At 37.2% G+C, this 22,734-nt stretch overlaps 1 protein-coding gene across 9 annotated transcripts in view; it reads right to left on the minus strand.

Moving 5' to 3' along the window:
* LOC6046306 (nuclear receptor coactivator 1) overlaps window positions 1-22,734 on the minus strand; it is a 339,035-nt gene that overhangs the window by 94,719 nt on the left and 221,582 nt on the right. The window contains exon 2 of one of the 9 annotated variants that reach the window (XM_038254026.1): window positions 9,507-9,604. The exons of the other annotated variants lie outside the window; for them this stretch is intronic. Within the exon in view, the coding sequence (XP_038109954.1) occupies window positions 9,507-9,535 (29 nt within the window). The 5' untranslated portion in view covers window positions 9,536-9,604. The remainder of the gene's footprint in view (window positions 1-9,506; window positions 9,605-22,734) is intronic. 9 annotated transcript variants of the gene reach the window in all.

Consider the following 22,734-nt stretch of genomic DNA (forward strand, 5'->3'; position numbering starts at 1 on the left):
AAATGGCTGTAACTTGAAAACGATGCACTTTATCAGAATTTCACTAAAGTACTTTTTGATTGCAAATTTGATTTTACATCGAAAAATGAAGTTGAAAAATTTTTGCGACCAAAATTTCGATTTTTTGAAAAAATTAGTATTGATTAAAAAAATCATAACTCGCTCAAAGATTTTTTGCACAACCTGGAAATTTCTGAAAAGTTTGCATTTTATGTTCTCTAAAACATATCAAAAAATAAAAAAAATTAAAAATAGTGTTTTTTTGCAAATCAATTTTTAGTGACAAAAAGTTAAATAAAAAAATCACCAAATTTTTTTTACCGTGTATCATTTTTTCCAGTGTAGTCCGTATCCATACCTACAACTTTGCCGAAGACACCAAATCGATCAAAAAATTCCTTCAAAAGATACAGAATTTTGAATTTTCAAACATCATTTTTGTATGGACAGCTGCCAAATTTGTATGGAAAATTATATGGACAAACTAATGATGCAAAATGGCTTCTTTGGACATACCGAAGGCACCAAAAAAGTTTCAGTCGGATTAAAAAATACAAAAAAAATCGAATGACCGAAATCCTAGAGAACTGCTCAACTTCAAAATAGATAAAGAAAACTCAAGAAAATTAAAAAAAATTAAAGCAAAATAAAAAAAAACAGGAAATCAAGAAAATTTAAGAATATTCAAGAAAACTCAAGAAAATTTACGAAAATTAAAAAAAAACAAAGTCTATTTTTAATCATAAAAAAGCAAGCGAATTCAAAAAAAAAACCAAAGAATTGAAGAAATTTCAAGAGCATGAGCATGAGCATGAGCATGAGCATGAGAGACCACCCATGGTTGTCCTTCTCCGTTGCTGAACAGAACCGTAATATCCTTTCTGCACTACTGATCATAGGCTTCGACTATCAAGTGGTATTTCCCTTATCAACAGCATGTATGAATGCGCTGAAAAGATAAAAAACTATGATTGCCAAAACAAGATCAGTTGCGAATAGGTAACAGTCATTGGCCACCAACGGCGCCCGCCATGTCAGTTTGTAGATCTCGGTTTTAAGGGACGGGAATGTTAGTTAGCGCAGGTTGCTACTAGGGCAGCTGATTTACTCTGTGCTTACACCCCACGAGCGCCAGGAACCTGAAAACTTGTTAGTAGGATAGGGTGTTTGGTCAGGATTCATCATAGAAGATGATGATGTGACCCAAAATCATAGTGTTTGTTGAAAGGTATTATATTTTATTTTCAAGGCAATCAATCGGATGCTGCGGATGAGACATTTCCCGTTTAACTGTTGTTAATTTTTTAATGAAATGGTTTAATCTTAGACAGCCGGCTGTGGAAAGATAAAACCAAATAATATTTATTTATAAAATGAGGTGTTAAACGCAATGCTGCAATGATAGCGTAGTCTGATTTTTAATTATTTAATCATTTAGTTCATGAATTTGTTACAGAATAGACGCGACGAACTCAACCATCAAGTGTCTTCCGATCTTCTTTCTGTTAGTATTGATTTTCGTTGCCTCTCGAGCTACGATGCTATGGAGAGGGCTTAACACACAAACAACCGACGTCGAGCCCTCCGAGCTACGGAGCTATGGGAAGGTCTTTTCAACACAAGAGCTTGAAGCACACAATAACTCACCGATAATATATGAATAATTTTCAAGATCGATCTTGTTTTATAACTACAGCGCGACTCACTCCTGATTTTCACGATCCCGAACACAGCACAAAATGAACACCGCAAAAATCCATCCCACAATCCTGATTTGTTTTTTTTTTCTTATTTTTTCATTTTTTTTTTGCTTTTTTCACTTTGCACACAAACACAACCATAATTGAATAATTTCCCCCAACCAACGCGTCCCTTCACTCAGCATTCATTCAGGCACAATCCTGATTTTTTTTCTTCACTTTGCACATAAACAACCATCCGCTTGCACTGGTGGAACATAATCGGAACACAAACAGCGACACAAAAGAGACGAAAATTATCACGAAAAAACAGGACTGCGCGTCCTTAGAAGCACTGCCAGCGACACAAAAGAGACGGAAAATAACACGAAAAAACAGGACTGAGCCTCCACACAGGCACCGCACTACTCCAAAGAATTGAAGAAATTTCAAGAAAATAAAAAAAAGAAATAAAAAAAAAACAAGAAAAACAATCAAAAAATATCAAAAAAGATTGAGCAAACTGAAAATAATAAAAAAAAAATAAAATCAAGAAAATTCAAGAAATTAAAATAAATTTAAGAAGATTCAAAAATTCAACAAATGAAGGAGAATAAAAAAAGGAAATTCATAAAAAATTAAGGAACTTGAAGAAAATTGAAAAAAAATTTAAAAAAATTCCAAAAGTTCAACAAAATTAGAACAAAACCAAAAAAATCAAGAAAGGGAAAATTTATAAAAAAAAAATCAAGAAAGTTCAAGAGAATTCAAGAAAGTCCAAAAAAGATCTAGAAAGTTCAAGAAAATTCAAAAAAAAACTCTAAAATTTAAAAATAATTCAGAAAATTTCAAAAAAATTAAGAAAAGATAAAAAAATAAGAAAATTTAAAAAAAAACTTCAAAAAAAATTCTCAAAAATTCAGAACATTTCAAAAAATTGCTAAAAAAATCAAGAAAATAAAAAAAAACATGAAATTTTAGAATATTTCATAAATTTCAACAAAATTCAAGAAAATTAGAATTAAAATCAGAAAAAATCAAAAGAATAAAAAAAATATAAATAAAACCAGAAAATTCAAGAAATTTTAAGAAAATTTAAAAAAAATATTTCAAGAAATTAAAAAAAAATCAAAAAATAAAAAAATCAAAAAGTATCAAAAAAGATCAAAAAAGATCAAGCAATTAATAAAAAATTAAAAAAAAACAATAAAATAAAAAAAAAATCAAGAAATTCAAAAAAATCTAAAAAATTCAATAAAATTTAGTAAAATAAAAAAAATAAAAGAATTCCTAAAAATTCAAGAAGTCTACAGAAAATAAAAAAAAAATTAAGCAAATTCAAAAAAAGTTTAAAAAAAATCAAAAAAAATCATGAAAGAAAAAATTCAGGAAAATTCAAGAAAATTCAAGAAAATTCAAGAAAATTTAAGAAAATTCAAGAAAATTCATGAAAATTCAAGAAAATTTAAGAAAATTCAAGAAAATTCAAGAAAATTTAAAAAAATCAAAAAAATTCAAGACAATTCAAGAAAATTTAAGAAAATTCAAAAAAAAAAATAAAAGAAAACTAGAAAATAAAAAAAAACTTGAATTAAAAAAATCTAAAAAATTCAGATTTCAAGAAAATTCAAGAAAATTTCAAAAAGTACGAGAAATTTAAGAAAAAAATAAAAAAAAATTGTAAAAATCAAAATAATTAAAAAGTATTCCAGAAAATTCATAGAAATTAAAAAAATAAAGCAAAAACCAGAAAATTAAATAACTGAAAAAATTAAAAAAAAAACTCAAGGGAATTGAAGAAAATTAAACAAAAATCAAGAAAATTTAGGCTAATTTAAGAAAAATTCAAGAAATGAAAGAAAACTTCAAAAATTTCAGGAAAATTCAAAAAAAAAACTGAATCTAAAAATCTTGAAAAAATCAAGAAATTTTGAAAGAAAATAAGAATGTAGGGATTTGATGAAAAATAGGAAAATCAATCAATTTAGAAACAAAAAGAAAATTGAGAAATTAAGGATCCCCTGGGAAATAAAGTAGAATTATAACTTTTATGGAATAAGCTGGTCAGTAACATTTTTTTCAAATCTTATTTAAACTTTTTGTATTGCAGAATTATGCTCTTCTTTAAATAATTTGATTGATTTTGATCCCTTATGTTTTAGTTTGCTTATGACTATATCAGTCATGTGGCTTATATCGATTGAGTCTTAAACCTACTGAAATGTGTTACAAAATCAAATCCAATATAAATTATAAGAAGGTTGTCTGTCCGGTAAAAACCCCCTCAATAAAAAAAAGATTTCCTATTTGTCCTCTTCGTCGACGCTCGGCAGTTTGAAAAAGGGACCCTTTGTGTAAATTTCGTGTGGCATAAATTAATCTCGAAGGCAAAGGTCGCGGACCATTTCCTTGTGGTCTGCGCTGTGCACTAAATTAGCTGTAAAACGTCGAAACTTCTTCACGCTACATTTTGCGAGGGGTTTCTCTCACAAGACGAGAGCTCCAGCACGGTCCGTCTCCGACGGTCGTCCTTGCGGAAGATTTATTCCCTTGATTTATAGTGGGAGTCCCAGGGAGAAAGCATTGGCTGGGGTCTTATCTTTTAAAACTCAGCGAAATTGGTCGATTTATAGTTTGATTTTACAGAGTGGAAGCATATTTTCTCTGAATTCGAAAATTAGCCATCCTCGACCCTTAATTAATTTATGGCAATAAAAGATATTTTCGAATCCACTGGAGACGAGTTCCAATCAAATCCTTTCTTCTCAATACACTTGAAATCCTTTTTTTTTTTTTTTTTTTGAATTAACTATACTTTATTGAATCTTTCTTATAATAATTACATTTGGTTTACATAATAAGTGGTCAGCTGTGGCTCTTCAGCTTTAGTTTGCTTTTCGTGATTTAAACACTGTTCATTTTCTTAACTTTAAAAGTATATGATTTATCATTTTTGTAACACTAGGTACAATGAGGAAAAAAAAATTAAGAAAACATAACCTAACCTAAAACTAACTTAATCTTACCATAAACTAAACCAATCCTTGAATCAAGGGGTATTCAGATATAGCACATTTTTCCCTGAATTTCAAACATTTTTCTTGAATCTTCTGATCCAACATTTTTACTTCTGCTAATTCATGAACCTCACTTGATCTTGTCCAGCCAGGAACATTCAAAACCATTTTGAGTACCTTGTTTTGGACACGCTGGAGCTTCAATTTATGAGTTCTAGCGCAACACTCCCAAACAGGTACTGCATACTCAATAACGGGGTAAATTATTTGTTTGTAAACTGCTAGCTTATTTTTCAAAGATAGCTTTGATTTTCTGTTAATTAAAGGATACAAACACCTGATGAGAATGCTGCACTTGTTCAATATTTTATCTACATGCTGCCGAAACAATAGTTTCGAGTCAAGTATGAGACCTAAATAGACAACTTCCTTTGACCAGGGTATCGAAACATCATTCATTTTAATCAAAACATCATCCTTTGGGGCAAATCTGGCCGATTTGGAAAGTGGAAAAATGATGGTTTGAGTTTTGGCTGCATTTATGCGAATTTTCCAGTCGCCAAAGTATTCGGAAAGAACGTCAAGACCCTTCTGAAGACGGCCAACTAAATATCTGGTTATTTTACCCTTATAAATAACGGCAGTGTCATCAGCAAAAAGTGACAACACACCATTACCAGGAAGAGTAGGCAAATCAGATGTAAAAATATTGTACAGAAGTGGGCCAAGAATACTTCCTTGGGGAACCCCAGCATCAATGTTGAATAATCCAGAAGCAATCCCATTCAGAAAAACCTTGAACGATCTCTCCGAAAGATAGTGCTGGATAATTTTGATAAGATACATTGGAAAACCGTATAAATACAGTTTATGTATCAAACCATCATGCCAAACATTGTCAAAAGCCTTCTCAACATCCAACAAAGCCATAGCAGTTGATTTAGACTCAAGCTTGTTCTGCTTGATGATTTTAGTTACTCTCGTAAGCTGATGAGCAGTATTATGTCCCTTTCGGAAGCCAAACTGCTCATTCAAAATTATATTATTATCGTTGGTAAAATCCAAAAGCCTTGAATAGATGACCTTCTCAAAGAGTTTGGACAGACTACTCAAAAGACTAATGGGACGATAACTTGTTGGCGATGTTGGATCTTTTGAGGCTTCAAAATTGGTATGACTTTGCCCAGCTTCCAATTGGTGGGGAAGTAACCAAGTTGCAAACATTTATTGAAAATATTGGCTAGATGTTGAAAGAACTGATCACTCTGTTTTTTCAACACTAGATTAAAATGTTATCAAAGCCTGGAGCTTTCATATTTTTCATTTGTTTAACTGCAACTTTGACTTCCTCACCAGAAACATGGGAATCTGCAGGAAATTCAAAGGTAGAGTCATTGATTGTTGAAATACTATTGGCAACTGATGTTTCTTTACGGCTGGTCATGGAAGCGCCAAGATTATGTGAACTAACAAAATGAAGCCCAAGTGCATTTGCCTTTTCCTCGGATGTAATCAAAGGAGAATCCTCAACAATAAGAGGAGGAATAGGCTTTGGTTTGTTTTTAAGAACTTTTGAAAGTTTCCAAAATGGTTTTGAATAATTCCCAAGCTGGCTTACATGTTTTGAAAATTCTTGATTTCTGATATTGTCAAGTCGGTCTTGTATGATTTTGTTCAAATTGTTCACTGAAATCTTTTGTCATAGTCCCCAGTCCGTTGATATTGTCTCCTATAAACATTCCTAAGTCTAATCAAGTGTTTAGTATCTACGTCAATATCAGTTACCTTAAAATTAACAGGAACCTCCCGAACGTTGGCAGCCTCTGCTTGGTTGATAGCCTGCTGGATCACCTCCAGCGAACGATCAATATCGGCAGAAGTTTCCGGGTGTTGATCATAGTCGATGTTGCTGTCGACCACTTGCTGAAACTGCTGCCAGTCAACGTTGTGGTAATCTTTCCGGGTTGGTTGCCGCTGCGGAGTAACGGAAGCTCCAACCTCCACAACCACCGGATAGTGATCAGAACTCAACTCTTCAAACACCTCAGGATGAGCCACGTTCTCAGCCATATTGGTAATGAAGAAGTCGATGATTGAGTGATTCCCAGACCGAGCCACCCTCGTTGGACGATCCGGACTCACAACGTTGTAGTATCCGTTTTGCAGATCGTTGTGCAGAATCACTCCGTTCCGATTCCTCCTGCTGTTGCCCCAAACTTCATGCTTCGCGTTGAGGTCACCAGCGATGATGTACTTTGCGCTCCGCCGTGTCAGCTTCTGGATATCGCTCTTCAGTTTTGCTGCTGAACCATCTCTGGAATTCACCTGACGTGGGCAGTATGCAGCAATGAAGAGTACTGGGCCAACCGAAGTGGGAATTTCCACCCCAACGGCCTCGATGATGTCCAGCTTGAAGTGTGGCAGCCGGCGTGGCTTGAGATCACGATGAACAGCGACAAGCACACCTCCTCCTCCAGAGGTGGTCCTGTCGAGCTGCGTCGCGATCTTGTAGTTTTGCAGATAAACTTTTTCACCGGGCTTCAGATGAGTTTCCGTGATGGCAGCTACGTCGATCTCCTTCTCGCGAAGAAAATCCACCAGCTCTAAGTTCTTCCTCCTAATGGAGCAAGCGTTCCAATTCAGCAGCTTGAGGGACCTACGATCCATACTGGATGACGAACGAGGTCAGCACTTCAATCTGCTGGGTCTTGGTTTTGCATCCACGCAGTGCAGCGGACATCTGTTTGAAAATATTGAGGAGTTCGGTTGAGGTGTAAAGATCATTACCATTTTCCTCAACTGCTGGTTCTTGGGTTGGTCTTGGCTCCTGGCTGAAGCCCGGTGGTGGCGGTCTCGGCTCCTGGCTGGAACCCGGCCGTGGATGATTCATCTCAGCTCTCTTCCTGGGATCCAACGGCAACGGTGCCAAGTTCGGGACCTGGCGTCGCGGTTGAAGAGGTGGAAAATTTTGCTCCACCAGGGCTGGAGGAGTTCTACGACGCTGAGGCTGATTCTTCGTCGATGCTTGCTGCCGAATTTTCACGAACTCAGCTCTCTTGGGGCACTTTCGGTCGGTTGACGAGTGCTCACCGTTGCAGTTGAGGCACTTCACCAGCGAATCTTGGATGCACTGGGATGTGATGTGCGCATCGGTACCACATTTGGCGCAACGACGCTTCAGGTGGCAGTTCTTACCTCCGTGCCCGAAACCCAGGCAGTTGAAGCATTGTGTGACGTCACGATGCACTGGTCGGTATCGCTCCCACGACACGATAATGTTGAAAACCGCTCGGATTGCCTTCAGCTCAGGAAGCGTCGTCGATCCCTTAGCCAAATGCAGCAGGTAGAGCTGGTCACGGTACTTGATGTCTTTGTTGCGTCGGCTCATTTTGTGCACGGCCAACACATCCAGTTTCAAAACTTTTAGCTCGGCAGCTAATTCCTCCACTGGCATGTCGTACAGACCTCTGACGACGATTTTGAACGGCTTATCCATGACGACATCATGGGTAAAGTACTCCGCCTCGTTTTCGGTCAAGTAATCCTTGACCAGTTGATAGTGCTGCCTGGATTGCACCAGCACCTTAAATCCGTCCTGACACAGACGAATGTTGCCTTGGACTTTCCCAGACTTGATGAGTTCAACCAGCCCCGCACGAAAGTCGATCGTTGCTGCTGATTGCCTCACATAAAAAGGAGGCAGTTTCTCCTTTCGCTGTTTCACTTCATTCTCCTTTGCTTCCGCTACCTGGTCCTCGTCAGGCAGTCCAGCAAACTTGTTGTTCTTCAATAGCTGCTCCTCGTGCGACGAAGAGTTCTCCTCCTCCTCATCCATCGGTACAGTACCGTCGCTCTTTTTCGTCTTTTTGCTGTTCGATGTCACTTCCAAAAGCACCTTCCTTTTGGAAATTCCCGGTTTTTGGCCATCAGTTGAGGCCTCAACCTTCCTTTTGGAAATTCCCACTTTTTTGCCTGCTTGAGCCGCAGGTAGAGCAATATTGCCGGCGTTTTGCGCCGGGACGCGACGAGTCATGTTGATTCAGACAACCTTCACCAACGAATGCTCGGATAACAATCGCTTGAAATCCTTTTTACTTTGTTCTCCAAGGAAAACTCTATTAGCATTCTCCCCCTTTTCGAGAATCTATCGCTCTGTCAGACCAATAAATTTTATTATGACTCATTATGGAAGACATTTTTCCTACATTTCCTTCGCCATAACGAGAGGCAGCTTTCGGCAAAAGTCTCGTTTTCTTCCCTTCAATTCCTGATTCCCATTCCAACGGCTAGTTTTCAGCTCGTTATTCAAAGTTGTTTTGCCTTCTAGAGACTCTTCTAGGAGCAACTAACCCTTGGCATATCATGGCTATTTATTTATTAAAGATCATTTTATGAATATTCAACTTTTCAAAAATTCTTACTGTTAAAAAAAACATAAAATTGATGAAAATTATTAACCTAAGGAAAATAGGTGTCCTCCCCCTATTTATTAGTTTTCCAGAAAGTCTCGCTCCTGCAACTATTGCAATATAAATTTTATCACGTTCGTTCTAAATCATCGCGATAGAAAAATCCGGGTCTGTCGCGATATGAAATGGAGAGGGGAGTTGAGGTGAAAAAACGGGAAGTAATATCCACTTTTGTCGCAAGATCGATGGGCAGACCCTTCGCTTCTTGAAGAATAGGGTCGATTCTTATTTTAAGAAAAAGTTATTTGTTCGACTATAAGTTTAGGCAAAAGTGAGAAAATTTTAAATTTTTCATCAATTTCAACCAAAAATTTAGCTATTTAATTATTTTATTACGTTACCTTTTGAAACCACTTTGTTGATAGTTCATGAGATACCTTTAATTTCAACGTTGACTATAAAAATCCACAAATTTGTTGAAGATAGTCGCTGCGCTTACCTAAAACGAAAAAGAAACAGAAAAATACCTTCGATTAGATAAAAACTCACTTCTTCTATCGTAATCGAGACAGCAAAAAAAGTGAATTAAATTGCAATTAAAGCTCTCCCCAAACTCAAACTTCCAATTCCAAAACGGCTAGCAAAGTGATATTTTTACGGCTGTGTGAACTGAGTCTCTCAAAAGTATTTTTTTTTTTCGATTGGACCACCCATCTTTTTTTTCTGCACAGGTTTTTATTTTTCTTTTTTTTCGTTAAAACTTAATGAGCTGCATCGCCAATGCGACACGACGCGAAATGCGTTTTTAGATGAGCGTGGATTTAGTTAGTCACGCCGGCTTGGCCGCCAGACTTTGGGGTGTCACCAGCTGTATTTTGGGGAGGAGGAGTTTTGCTGCTAAGATGATTATCTCATCGTTTAGAGTAGGAGATTGTTGTTTCATTGTGATGATTTGGGAGAGATGATTTTATGATTTATGGGTGTTTTTGAGTAATCATTATGAAATGATTTAAAACACCCAAAACAACCCGGGCAGACGGTAATAACAAAATTAATAATATTTCAATAACAAATCCTGCTAAAATAACAAAAAGTGTTATTATTTTATTCTGAAGTTCAACTTCAAGAAGAAAAAATAATAACAGTTTCTGATAAAATAACAAAATTTGGTATTGAAGTGATATTCTATTGAAAATGTTTAATAACACGCTAATAAGAGGAAATGTTATAAATTTCAAAAACTCTCCTAATAACAAAATTTGTTATTCGTTCGGTATACTGACTTAGAAATAAAATTACCATAAATCGCACAAATGGAAAAGTTTCTAAGTGTCCATAACACAATCTGTTATTATTTTTTCTTTTGTTAAATATGTTCAGATCTTTGGGATAATTTTGTCTAATTTCGTCGGGGTCATTATTTTGGCCATGAAATGGGGTCCTTAAGCTAAAATTATTCTAAAAAGTTGATATTTAGAAAGTTGATTTTTTTTTATTATTTGATATACCCCCTAAAGGACTTTGTTTAAAATAATTAGAACTATGGGATAATTTTGACCAATTTCGTCAGGGTCATTATTTTGGCCATAAAATGGGGTCCTTAAACTATAATTATTCTTAAAAGTTGAAATTTTGAAAGTTGATTTTTTTAATTATTTGATATACCTACCCCCTAAGGGACTTTGCTAAAATTGGCTAGAACTATGGGATAATTTTGACCTATTTCGTCAGGGTCATTATTTTGGCCATAAAATGGGGTCCTAAAGCTAAAATTATTCTAAAAAGTTGAAATTTTGAAAGTTGATTTTTTTTATTATTTGATATACCCCCTAAAGGACTTTGTTTAAAATGGTTAGAACTATGGGATAATTCTGACCAATTTCGTCGGGGTCATTATTTTGGCCATGAAATGGGGTCCTTAAGCTAAAATTATTCTAAAAAGTTGGATTTTTGAAAGTTGATTTTTTTTTATTATTTGATATACCCCCTAAAGGACTTTGTTTAAAATAATTAGAACTATGGGATAATTTTGACCAATTTCGTCAGGGTCATTATTTTGGCCATAAAATGGGGTCCTTAAACTATAATTATTCTTAAAAGTTGAAATTTTGAAAGTTGATTTTTTTAATTATTTGATATACCTACCCCCTAAGGGACTTTGCTAAAATTGGCTAGAACTATGGGATAATTTTGACCTATTTCGTCAGGGTCATTATTTTGGCCATAAAATGGGGTCCTAAAGCTAAAATTATTCTAAAAAGTTGAAATTTTGAAAGTTGATTTTTTTTATTATTTGATATACCCCCTAAAGGACTTTGTTTAAAATAATTAGAACTATGGGATAATTTTGACCAAATTCGTCAGGGTCATTATTTTGGCCATAAAATGGGTTCCTTAAACTAAAATTATTCTTAAAAGTTGAAATTTTGAAAGTTGATTTTTTTAATTATTTGATATACCCCCTAAGGGATTTTACTAAAATTGGCTAGAACTATGAAATAATTTTGACCAATTTCATCGGGGTCATTTATTTCACTATGAATTGGGGTTTCAAGCTTTTTTTAATCCGATAAAATTAACTTTTGAGAGTTCATTTTTTTTAATTTTTGTTATATTCCCTAACGGAATTGATTTATTTATTGAGAATTTTTGAAGTGTGAATAACAAAAACTGTTATTATTTTCACAGAGCCAGGAAGTCGGAGCTGACGTTGAAGTTCGAGCTGGAGTGAGACCTTGGAAACTGCATCGGATTCAGCTAATTTTCAGCAACTTTTACTTGGAGTCGGATATTTTTGGAGAGCTGAAGTCGTCGTTGGCGTCATATCCTGCATCCAGAGTCGGAGTTGTCTTCAAAGTATGGATTCAAAGTCGCTTGGAGGTACCCGACTCTGCAGCCCTGACTAGTACAGAGGAGTTATGGCAACTGCAGGTTTATTTGCAAATTACAAATAAACCAAAACAATAACTTTTTTGTTATGGAGACATACCAGTTCAATAACATTTTTTGTTATTATGCTGCTCCACCTCTTCGCACAAAATAACAAATCTTGTTATTCCTTCATGATTCCTTCTGTGTTATTGGTTTGTTATTGCAATAACAACATAATAACAGTTTTAGTTATTCTTCGAACAAATCTTTGTTATTGATTTTTGTTATTTTAACAACTAATCCGATCATCCCAATAACATATTTCGATCTTCTCACAATATCAAAAACTGACCTTCCCAAGTTATTTCCGTCTGCTCGGGAAAACTAAGGATTTTGATTTAGATGTTTTAGTCTACTTTTTGTGATTTTTCATGATTCTTTAAAATAAAGTTTATAATTTTTTAGGGACACTTTACCATAATTTGGCAATCGTGTCATTTCCAAGATTCAGAATATAATGAAACAGAACTTTTCAGATGTTACATTCTTAACAAATTTTGCACTTTTTTTATTTGAACATTTCACACACAAAAACTGACATTTTTGAAAATTCAAATCTTAAAGTTGCAAAGTTTCACCAAATCCTTAGCTGAGCTTCTCAGCACTATAACATTGCTTTTAACAGTTAATTCGCAGCCACAAATTGCATTCTAACCACAAGATTGCCGCATTCCAACCGGTCCAGGTGATATTTCACGTCCGTCGGAGATTCTAAACGTTTAGATGCCATTCTGCCCATATGGGATTATAAAACTTCCGCTCCCCCCGACTGCAATTGACCACAACCAACCAAGACTGACACTTTTCGCTAAGTGAGGTCCATCTGTCCTTCCAGCAGCCTCGTCATCACATTGGCCGAGGGGGTAGACAAAGCGTCACACACCGTTGATGATTTTGCCGACGTTTTTAAAAAGAAAAAAAAACCCGGCAAGTCGCGCGCGAATCCGCGACGAATCGAAATAAATCGCTTTATTATACGGCTCGAAATGAAGAATTTCGCAACGGAGTCTACCCACGAAAAGAGGGGGGAGGGGGGCCCTAAGGGGTCAGCTGGGGTCTCAGAAACCCCGCGACAGAAAAAAAGACTCAAGTTGTTTTTGATGCATTTCCTGGAGTTGAGAATCGCGTTTTTTCTGCATCAACCAGGCCGTGATTCACGGATTTCTCGGAAGGGACTGCGCTACGACCAGACGAGGAACCCCGACTTTTTTTCCTCTCAGGTAGATTGACTGGAACTAACCTCAAACGCCTGTGTTGTCGACGCTGCTGCCTTCTGCAAGAAACGATCACGCTACTTTGGCCAGAGTTTGAGTTGCTGGCTTCCGCCCAATTCTGGAAGCTTCAGCAACTAGAGAGAGAGAGATAGTCCCGGCCTGCGCAGCATTTATTGTCATTTATTGACCGAGTCAAATCTAACCATATCTTAATTGGTGCTCGAGACTAGCCTTTATTGGCCTTCCCGCCCCGTCCCCCCCCCCCCCCTTTGAACAGAGAGTAACAATTCAACGAAAAAAAAAAGACTTCTGGTTTATTTCGGCTTCTTATAAGGAGCCAAAAGAAGTTGCCGCCACCGCCGATTCTGGCAATGTCGGCGGCGAAATGACGAAGAAGATGATTGTCGGTCTAGAAGCATTTGTTGTTGTTGGGGACGCATATATCAAAGAAATGTGCTAGAATTAGACAGGACTTGTATTGTTGGTAATTGCTTAGCGTGCAAAGCGAGCGTGACTGCATTATTGTACATGTTTGAACGATTTTTATAGTCCACGAATCCTTCCTCCCCTGAATATACTGTGAAATGTGATCCGTTCTCAGAATTCTCTCTGCGGTAAACACAAGGCAGTAGGGCTGGCTGCTTTAATTTTTGCAATACATTTTCGGGTGTTCCCGGAGGTACGGCAATTATTAATATTGACAAGAAAAGTGTTTGGGGCGTAATCTATCTCTAAGACTTTCTAGCAAGCTTTCATCGGACTGGCTGCGTCTGTGCTAGACTAGATTAGATTAGATAAGAGCAGTTCTCTACAAAATCGATTTTTTTTAATTTAATTTTTTGTATTTTTTGATCCGGCTGAAACTTTTAAGGTGCCTTCGGTATGCCCAAAGAAGTCATTTTGCATCATTAGTTTGTCCATATTATTTTCCATACAAATTTGGCAGCCGTCCATACAAAAATGATGTATGAAAATTCAAAACTTTGTATCTTTTGAAGGGATTTTTTTGATCGCTTTGGTGTCTTCGCCAAAGTTATAGGTATGGATAAGAAGTACACTGAAAAAATGATACGCGGTTAAAAAAATTTGGTGATTTTAAATTTAACTTTTTGTCACTAACATTTGATTTGAAAAAAAAAAAAACACTCATGGCCACTATTTTTAAAAATCAAAAAACTGCAAAGATTTCACAAAAATGAAACTTTCGGTGGCTATATCTTGAAAACGGAGCCCTTTATCAAAAAATCTTTCCAGTACTTTTCGATTGCAAATTCAATTGTGCATTAAAAAATAATGTCAAATTTGTTTTTGTACACCATATTCTTTTTTTAAGTCACCTTTTTTAAACGATTCTCGATTAACGCAACTTTTTTTAAGTCATGACTTAAAATGAGAATGTACATGACTTAAATTGAGAATATGACTTAAATTAAGAATCTTTGGGACATCGTAATTTGTCGGAGAATTTTCAAAATGAATCAATTGTATTTTGTTTAGTTATGTTATTAAAACATTTTAGTATGGTTTTGGAACACCTGGGATGTTCTAGTCCATCTGAAACATCCGGAAGTTTTGTGCAGCAGGCTAACCGAAGAAACAAGTCGAAGCTTCAAAATTTTGACAACGGATCCTACCCAGATAACTTCAGTGAGTGCGGTAGGCTACAGTGCATTGTTTTAACAACTTATTGGGATGATCTGGGTCATCCAAGAACTCTTTGGAGTTAAGTTCTGTGGGTCCACCGCCGAAACGAGCCAGAGGTCGACGGCTTTTGACCCCGGGACATACCCGCATAGCTTCAGTGAGTATGGTAGACTACTTTGATGATGTGTTGGGATGTTCTGGGTCATCCAAGGACTCCCTGGAGTTGAGATATGTGGGTCTACCGCCGTAACAAGCCAGAGGTCGAGGGATTTTGACGCTGGGACTTACTAGCATAGCTTCAGTGAGTGTGGTAGACTACTTTGATGATCTTTTAGGATGTCCTGGGCCATCCAAGGACTCCATGGAGTCAATATCTGTGAGTCTACCGCCGTAACAAGCAAGAGGTCGATAGATTTTGACCCCGGGGCATACCCGCATAGCTTCAGTAAGTATGGTAGATTACTTTGCTGATGTGTTGGGCTGTCTTGGATCATCCAAGGACTCCCTGGAGTTAAGATCTGATGGTCTGTCTTATCTCCAGGGAGTCCTTGGATGAACCAGAACATCTCAACACAACCGCAAAGTAGTCTATCATACTCACTGAAGCTATGCTGGCAAGTCCCAGGGTCAAAATCCGTTGACATCTTGCTCATTACGGTGGCAGACCCACAGATCTTAACTCCAGGGAGTCCTTGGATGACCCAGGACATCCCAACACATCAATAAAGTACTCACTGAAGCTATGCGGGTATGTCCCGGAGTCAAAAACCGTCGACCTCTGGCTTGTTACGGCGGTAGACCCACAGATCTCAACTCCAGGGAGTCCTTGGATGACCCAGGACATCCCAACACATCATCAAAGTAGTCTACCATACTTTCTGGGGCTATGGGGGTATGTCCCGGGGTCAGAATCCGTGGACCTCTGGCTTGTTACGGCGGTAGACTCACAGATCTTAACTCCAGGGAGTCCTTGGATATCCCAGAACATCCCAACATATCAGCAAAGTAGTCTACCATACTTACTGAAGCTATGCGGGTATGTTCCGGGGTCAAAATCCGTCGACCTCTGGCTTGTTACGGCGGTAGACCCACAGATCTTAACTCCAGGGAGTCCTTGGATATCCCAGAACATCCCAACACATCAGCAAAGTAGTCTACCATACTTACTGAAGCTATGCGGGTATGTTCCGGGGTCAAAATCCGTCGACCTCTGGCTTGTTACGGCGGTAGACCCACAGATCTTAACTCCAGGGAGTCCTTGGATATCCCAGAACATCCCAACACATCAGCAAAGTAGTCTACCATACTTACTGAAGCTATGCGGGTATGTTCCGGGGTCAAAATCCGTCGACCTCTTGCTTGTTACGGCGGTAGACCCACATATCCTAACTCCAGGGAGTCCTTGAAAGGCCCAGATCATCCCAATAAGTTGTTACAACAATGCACTATAGCCTACCGCACTCACTGAAGCTGTCTGGGTAGGATCCGTTGTCAAAATTTTGAAGCTTCGACTTGTTTCTTCGGTTAGCCTGTTGCACAAAACTTCTTGGAGTTTCGGATGGACTAGAACATCCCAGGTGTTCCAAAACCATGCTAAAATGTTTAAATAACATTACTAAACAAAATACAATTGATACATTTTGGAAATTTTCCAACAAATTACGAAATCACAAAGATTCTTAATTTAAGTCATATTCTCAATTTAAGTTATGGACATTCTTTTTTTAAACGATTCTCGATTTAAACACCCCCATTTCGTTGTGTAAATCAAGAATATGTGTATATAACTTCGATTTTTTTTCCAAAAATCACTATTTTTTCAAAAATTCATAACTCGGCGGCAGATTTTTTGACCGTGTTTCTCTATGGCTCAAAAGTTACGTATTTTTGTCCCCTGAAACATATCAAAAAATTTCGAAAATAAAAAAATACGTATTTTGGGAAATTGAGTTTTTGTAAAAAAAATTGATTAAAAAATCTGCAATTTTTTTCCGTGTACCTATTTTTTTCTCGAAAATCCTCAACAATACCTACAACTTGATCAGAAAATTCACTCAAAAGTTTCTGCTGTTTGAATATTTACATACCATTTTTGTATGGACAGCTGCCAAAATTGTATGGAGACTTGTATGGATGAACCAATCACACAAAATAGTTTATTTGGTCATAGGGAAGGCTCCCACAAAGTTTGAGTCAAATAAAAAAATACAAAAAATAAAAATGGTCGAAATCGGCCGATTTCGTAGAGAGTTGTTCATATGCGTTTATCTTTTCCATTCTTTACCGGTCTGATGGCCGAGCGGGCTAAGGCGCCAGTCCTTGCTATTGGTGCTGGGTTTGAATTCCGTCGTTATTTTTTTTGTTTACAAAAAATATATATACAGTGTTTTATATTAAGTGTCTTTTTGATTTTTTTTTTGCGATTTTACAATCGGATTTTTTGTTGTGAAAATTTCATTTCATTTTCCATCAAGAAAAAAAAAAAGCCAAAAACAACTCGCTTGCGACTTGTCTGCCAGTGCCGGCTGTGTTTACGTGCATCAAGCTCCAAAGTCAGGACTCAGTCAACCATCGCCGCCGTCGACATCATCTGCTGCATGTTCCAAACTACGTTGTACGAAAACAACGTCAGCAAAAGAATCATGCAGCAAGAATGTTTTCAAGCTAAATGTTTTGCTTCCTTCATCCTCCTCAAACAACTTGCAACTTGGAGCTGTAGACCATCTTCCGACTGTGTGCAGAACACTCACACGGCGGAGTGTATGAAATAGAGAGAAACTCTCTGTATCGTCTTCTCTGGATATCTTCGCCCGCTGTCGAGTCTTCCAAGTTCTCCAGAACCAGCCTGCTTCGACCGGCTGTCGAGGCAAAAGACCTTGTGTTACCTTAAAACTCCAGAGAGAGATAGAGAGAGAGGAGCGCGCGTTCTAGAAGTGAGAGTGAGTGTTCTAAGACGAGACTGCTCTGTTGTTGTTGCTGAGAGGCGCGCAAAATATGTGTGACGGTCAATCAACTTTAACCTTAGCGAGTGAACGCCACACACGTTCTGGGAGGCACACGTACACGTGGGGCGGGCACACATACAGCGACACACACACGCGCGAGCCTCAGGTTCAACTTGAAAATGCTCCACAACACACGCCACTTGGAAAATGCATCTCTGTAACGACGACGCCGTTTTTCGCCGAGTTTTCCGCTGAAAAAGTGAGCTTGTGTTTGTGGAGCGGAGCCGGAAAGTGAATCTAACCAAGAGTGATGGCAAAAACAACATCACAACAGCAAAAAAAATAATAAAATGGAATAACATTAGTTAAGTGTTCGGAAGGAGGAAGGTTTTGCTTCTACAAACCTCCCCCCACCCCCAGGGGAAAAGCGGACGAAAGATGGCTGCTCTAAGTGTTACTTGTTACTTAAGTTGAGGTAAATTGGATAAGACAAGCCGTACGTGACGGAGATGGATCGACACGGATGGTTAAGGCGTGTGTGTGTGTGTGTGTGTGTGTGTGTGTGTGTTTGTGGGTTGGAAAATGTTGATGTCACCCCCAGAGCTTCTCAGCGGGGAATTGCCTTGCCATGGGAGACTCTATAGTGGGAAGATTAAGAGGGATTGTTGTTTTTTCGAAAATGAAGTGGTTTTTGGGGTGATGGCTGTTAAAAAGGTGGTATTTATGTGAAATTCATGTAAACTAAAAAACACGTTGAAATTGTATTCAAAATGTCAATGAAAAACATGTTTCTCGACATTTTTTTTCAAATTTTATGTTTAAAAAAGATGTTATCTTTGGGGGAAAAATATATTCATGATTTTTTATGTAATTTGAAATTTAAAAAAATAAAGACAAATGAATGATAAGAAACAATTTAAAGTTGAGTATTTTGAATTTAGTATAATCGATCCAATATCATGATTTTCGAAAGCCATTTTAATTTAGCTTGAAAAATTATTGAACTGCTTGAAAAAATTGTCTTGTAAATAATTTTACCATATCCGCAATACAAAAAGGTGACCAACATCAGGGCTGTGGAGTCGGAGTCGGAGTCGTCAAAACTCTAATAGCTTGAGTTGGAGTCGGAGTCGGAGTCGTAAATTTCTGATAGACCCGGAGTCGGAGCTGGAGTCGGAGTTGTCAAAAAATTTAATATAATTTACGAACTTATTTATACGAGTCATTGAATTTATTGGATATTTCGATTACCCCAATATTTACACCCAAAATTCAGAATCGAGATAATCGTTCTCTCAAAATTTATTGAGGGCTCAGTGCCAAAATCGATAGAATAATGGTACCAACTCACACCATCATAACAAATGAGTTCATTCGTTAGTTGAATCAATAAATCTCCAACAAGTGTCATACATCGACTTCTGACTTCTCCATGATCACCAAGCTGTGGTGGCCGAGGCAGCTATGTCATTGGATTTGTTTGTCAAAGGTCTCTGGTTCGATTCCCGTTGTCGACACTTTTGGTTTTTTTGTTTGACGGATGAACTTTTTTTGCAAATGAACCTCGAGAGAATAGTTCTATCGCCCATCTCGAGCTGTGTTCTCTGCGTCCGTGAATGGTACCACTATTCTCTCGACTCGAGACCATCATTCTCTCGTACTAGCCCTGATAGTTTTGGGTGTACAATTTCTCTACAAAACTCTTAAAGTGTTGATCCTTAAATAATATCGTTGAACAAGTCTAATTTTTTTTAAATGAGCCGTTATCTCCGATTTCGGTCATTCGATTTTTTTTTTGTATTTTTTAATCCGACTGAAACTTTGGTGCTTCGGTATGCCCAAAGAACCCATTTTGCATCATTAGTTTGTCCATATAATTTTCCATACAAATTTGGCAGCTGGCCATACAAAAATGATGTATTCAAATTCAAAAATCTGTATCTTTTGAAGGAATTTTTTGATCGATTTGGTGTCTTCGGCAAAGTTGTAGGTATGGATATGGACTACACTAAAAAAATAATGCAAGGTGAAAATTTTTTGGTGATTTTTTATTTAACTTTTTGTCACTAAAACTTGATTTGCGAAAAAACACTATTTTTTATTTTTATTTTTTGATATGTTTTAGAGGACATCAAAAGACAACTTTTCAGAAATTTCCAGATTGTGCAAAAAATCTTTGAGCGAGTCATGAATTTTGAATCAATGCTGATTTTTTCAAAAAATCAAAAAATCGGTCGCAAAAATCAAGGAAATGCGAAAAAGTTCAAAATTTTAATGTAAATAAAAGTTTAATCAACTGAAAACCAGTTAAAATGCATGTTTGAACTCCTTTGAAAACATTTTAAATTTTCTTGAAAGACGAATGTACAGTCCTGCAAAAAGTTATTATTCAGCGAAAAAAAAAATCCGTCAATACCTCGATATTTTTAAAACTAATGATTGGAAAGCAACTGTACAACTGTAAAATGCATTTTAAAACACTTTTTTCATCCAAATGTTGAAACGTAGGCTTGTAATTTAAATTTTTATATTTTTTAATTTTTTTTTGCCCCCCACCCCCCTCGATTTTGATCTGAGCCGAGGGACATAAACTTCAAAAAATATTTGCAACGGCCTTATTATCTTAAAAAAATTAATGTTAATTTAAAGTAGTTAACTAAAATGTTCCCATTTTTCAAACAACAAAATTCAAATTTACTCTGAAAATTGTTGCGCTGAAAATGCGTTTTTTTTGAAATTTAAAATACAAATTAGGTGTCGGAGTCGGAGTCGAAGCCGGAGTCAACAATTTGTGGAAAGCCGGAGCCGGAGTCGGAGTCGGCTTAACTCAGAATGCCGGATTGGGAGTCGGAGTCGCTTAAAATATGACCCGACTCCACAGCCGTCCAACATGACGACGATTTTATTTGGAAAAAAAATGGAAATGAAACAGCAAATCTACGTTTTAAATTAGCCTTATTTTCGGGTGGCTGAATACGAAGGCTCAATATATCTTCTACTCATTGATATTATTTAGAGATTTAGGCAGAGATTTTCACATCAAACAGAAAAATACCTCTGAATTTGTTCTTTTAATATATCGAATTATTTAAAATATCTGAAAAAACCAAAACACAACAAAAATCACTCCTGCCAAAAGTAATGAAAATCGCTTAAGTCACCCTGACAGCTCATCTCTCTCTCCATCGGAATAAGTCTATCAATTTTTGGTTCCTTTTCTCAGTCAATTTCAACTTCTTGTCCCCTCTTCCCAACCATATTCTCCGACAACCCTTTCCGGACTCCGCTGAACGACTCTTGCGTCGTGTCTTCAGCATTTTTATAACTGCAATAATAATAACAATATTACTCAATTTCCGCGCTTTAATTAATTCCCGCTGGTGCTGCTACTATTTCAGGTTCTACCTTTTACTTTGTGGCTTCTTGGCTTGCCTTTTCTTCTTTTTATCCTGTTTCAGGTGAGCCCCTCACGGACTTCATGAATCAACGTCAGCTGCGAAAGCTAGAATCCCAATTTTTTTTTTCTGGTCTTGTTTTGTGCTGGAAAAGAACTTAAACAGGTTACAACAGAGAACACCCTTTTGTAACATTCTCCCCCAAACTAGGTTAATGCCGGCGATTCTGACGCGTTTATGGCTCCATTAATTATCGGTATTTTGTTTTTTTGAAGAAATCAGAAAATTGGGGTGAGTTTTGTTAGAACTAAGTTGATTTTCTAGAGAAAATAAGTTGTCTAAATACGATTCCCAAGCATGAAATCATCTCTAATTCTTCTTCAACCCTTGCCATTCAGACACTTTTATCGACTATTTCGTGCCGCCGCCAACGGCGGGCTGCCTTGCAAAAGAAATTAAACGCAACCGTTTGCCAAATGTGATCAAAACCCTTAACACACTAGAGAATCTCAAACCCGCTACGTTTCCTTCTGCTGTGGATCTTCACAAGCCTTTTGACAAGAACAGTGGGATTGTCTTATTTTAAAAATGGACATAAATCATTTCAAAACGAACAGGAAATCGTGCTCAAGTGAACACATTTTAGAGGAGGTAATTTGTTGAAAAAAATCTTTGAGCACCTCCTAACCCACCGTGAACCACTTCTCAAGACGTCGACGACGGAATCTGGCCAATAAATCAGTCCTTCATTTTCGGACTGCTCCAGCAAAAGGAAGCAGCAGCAGCAGCAAAAAAAAAGTCTAGAACCAAATCGCATCGCATTTCTTTGTCTCTGGAGCATCTTTCCCATGGGGCCAAATTCCGAAGAATTCTGCAGAGATGGGGCCATTTCGCTGCAACAGATTCAAAGTGGGAGATTTGAAGTTAATGTTGAGCTGCCTCCGGCAGATGGCGATAGCTCTGCTCTTCTTTTTGGAGATTTCAAAATGGAACGATCTAGACTTTATTAGAAGTGGGGAACCTGAGTTTTTGACGTTGAGTAAAAGCATTCAAAAACCTAAAGTTGTCAATTTTGAAAAAGGTCACAATCTAAACCATGAAGCCACGTGGTGTCAGACAGACACAGTTTATTTATAGGTTGATGTTGTCTTTCAGACATCCGCAGGTTCCGGCGAAAAGCACGCCCCAGACGCGCCTACATGGTAAATTTGAGAAAGGATTTTTGTCAAAATTGGATGCATTTTTTTTGTTGCGTTATTTGGCAATCTTTACTACCGCCCATCTCCGGTTGTTTTGGCAAAATTGGTTTTCAGACACATGAATCGAGAGGCAACAGGTAAATTTTGGGACTCGAAAGAGCTCGATTTAGATTGGTATCATCCGTTCAGGATATTGGGGTGTTTTCAATAAGAGATTATCTTGAAAAGTTTAGTGTTGAAAATTGTGGAAAATTATTGGCTAGAGTAAGTAAATACTGAAACATTTAAAAGAAAACCAACA

Source organism: Culex quinquefasciatus, chromosome 2 (assembly GCF_015732765.1).
Source record: "Culex quinquefasciatus strain JHB chromosome 2, VPISU_Cqui_1.0_pri_paternal, whole genome shotgun sequence".
NCBI lineage: Eukaryota > Metazoa > Arthropoda > Insecta > Diptera > Culicidae > Culex > Culex quinquefasciatus.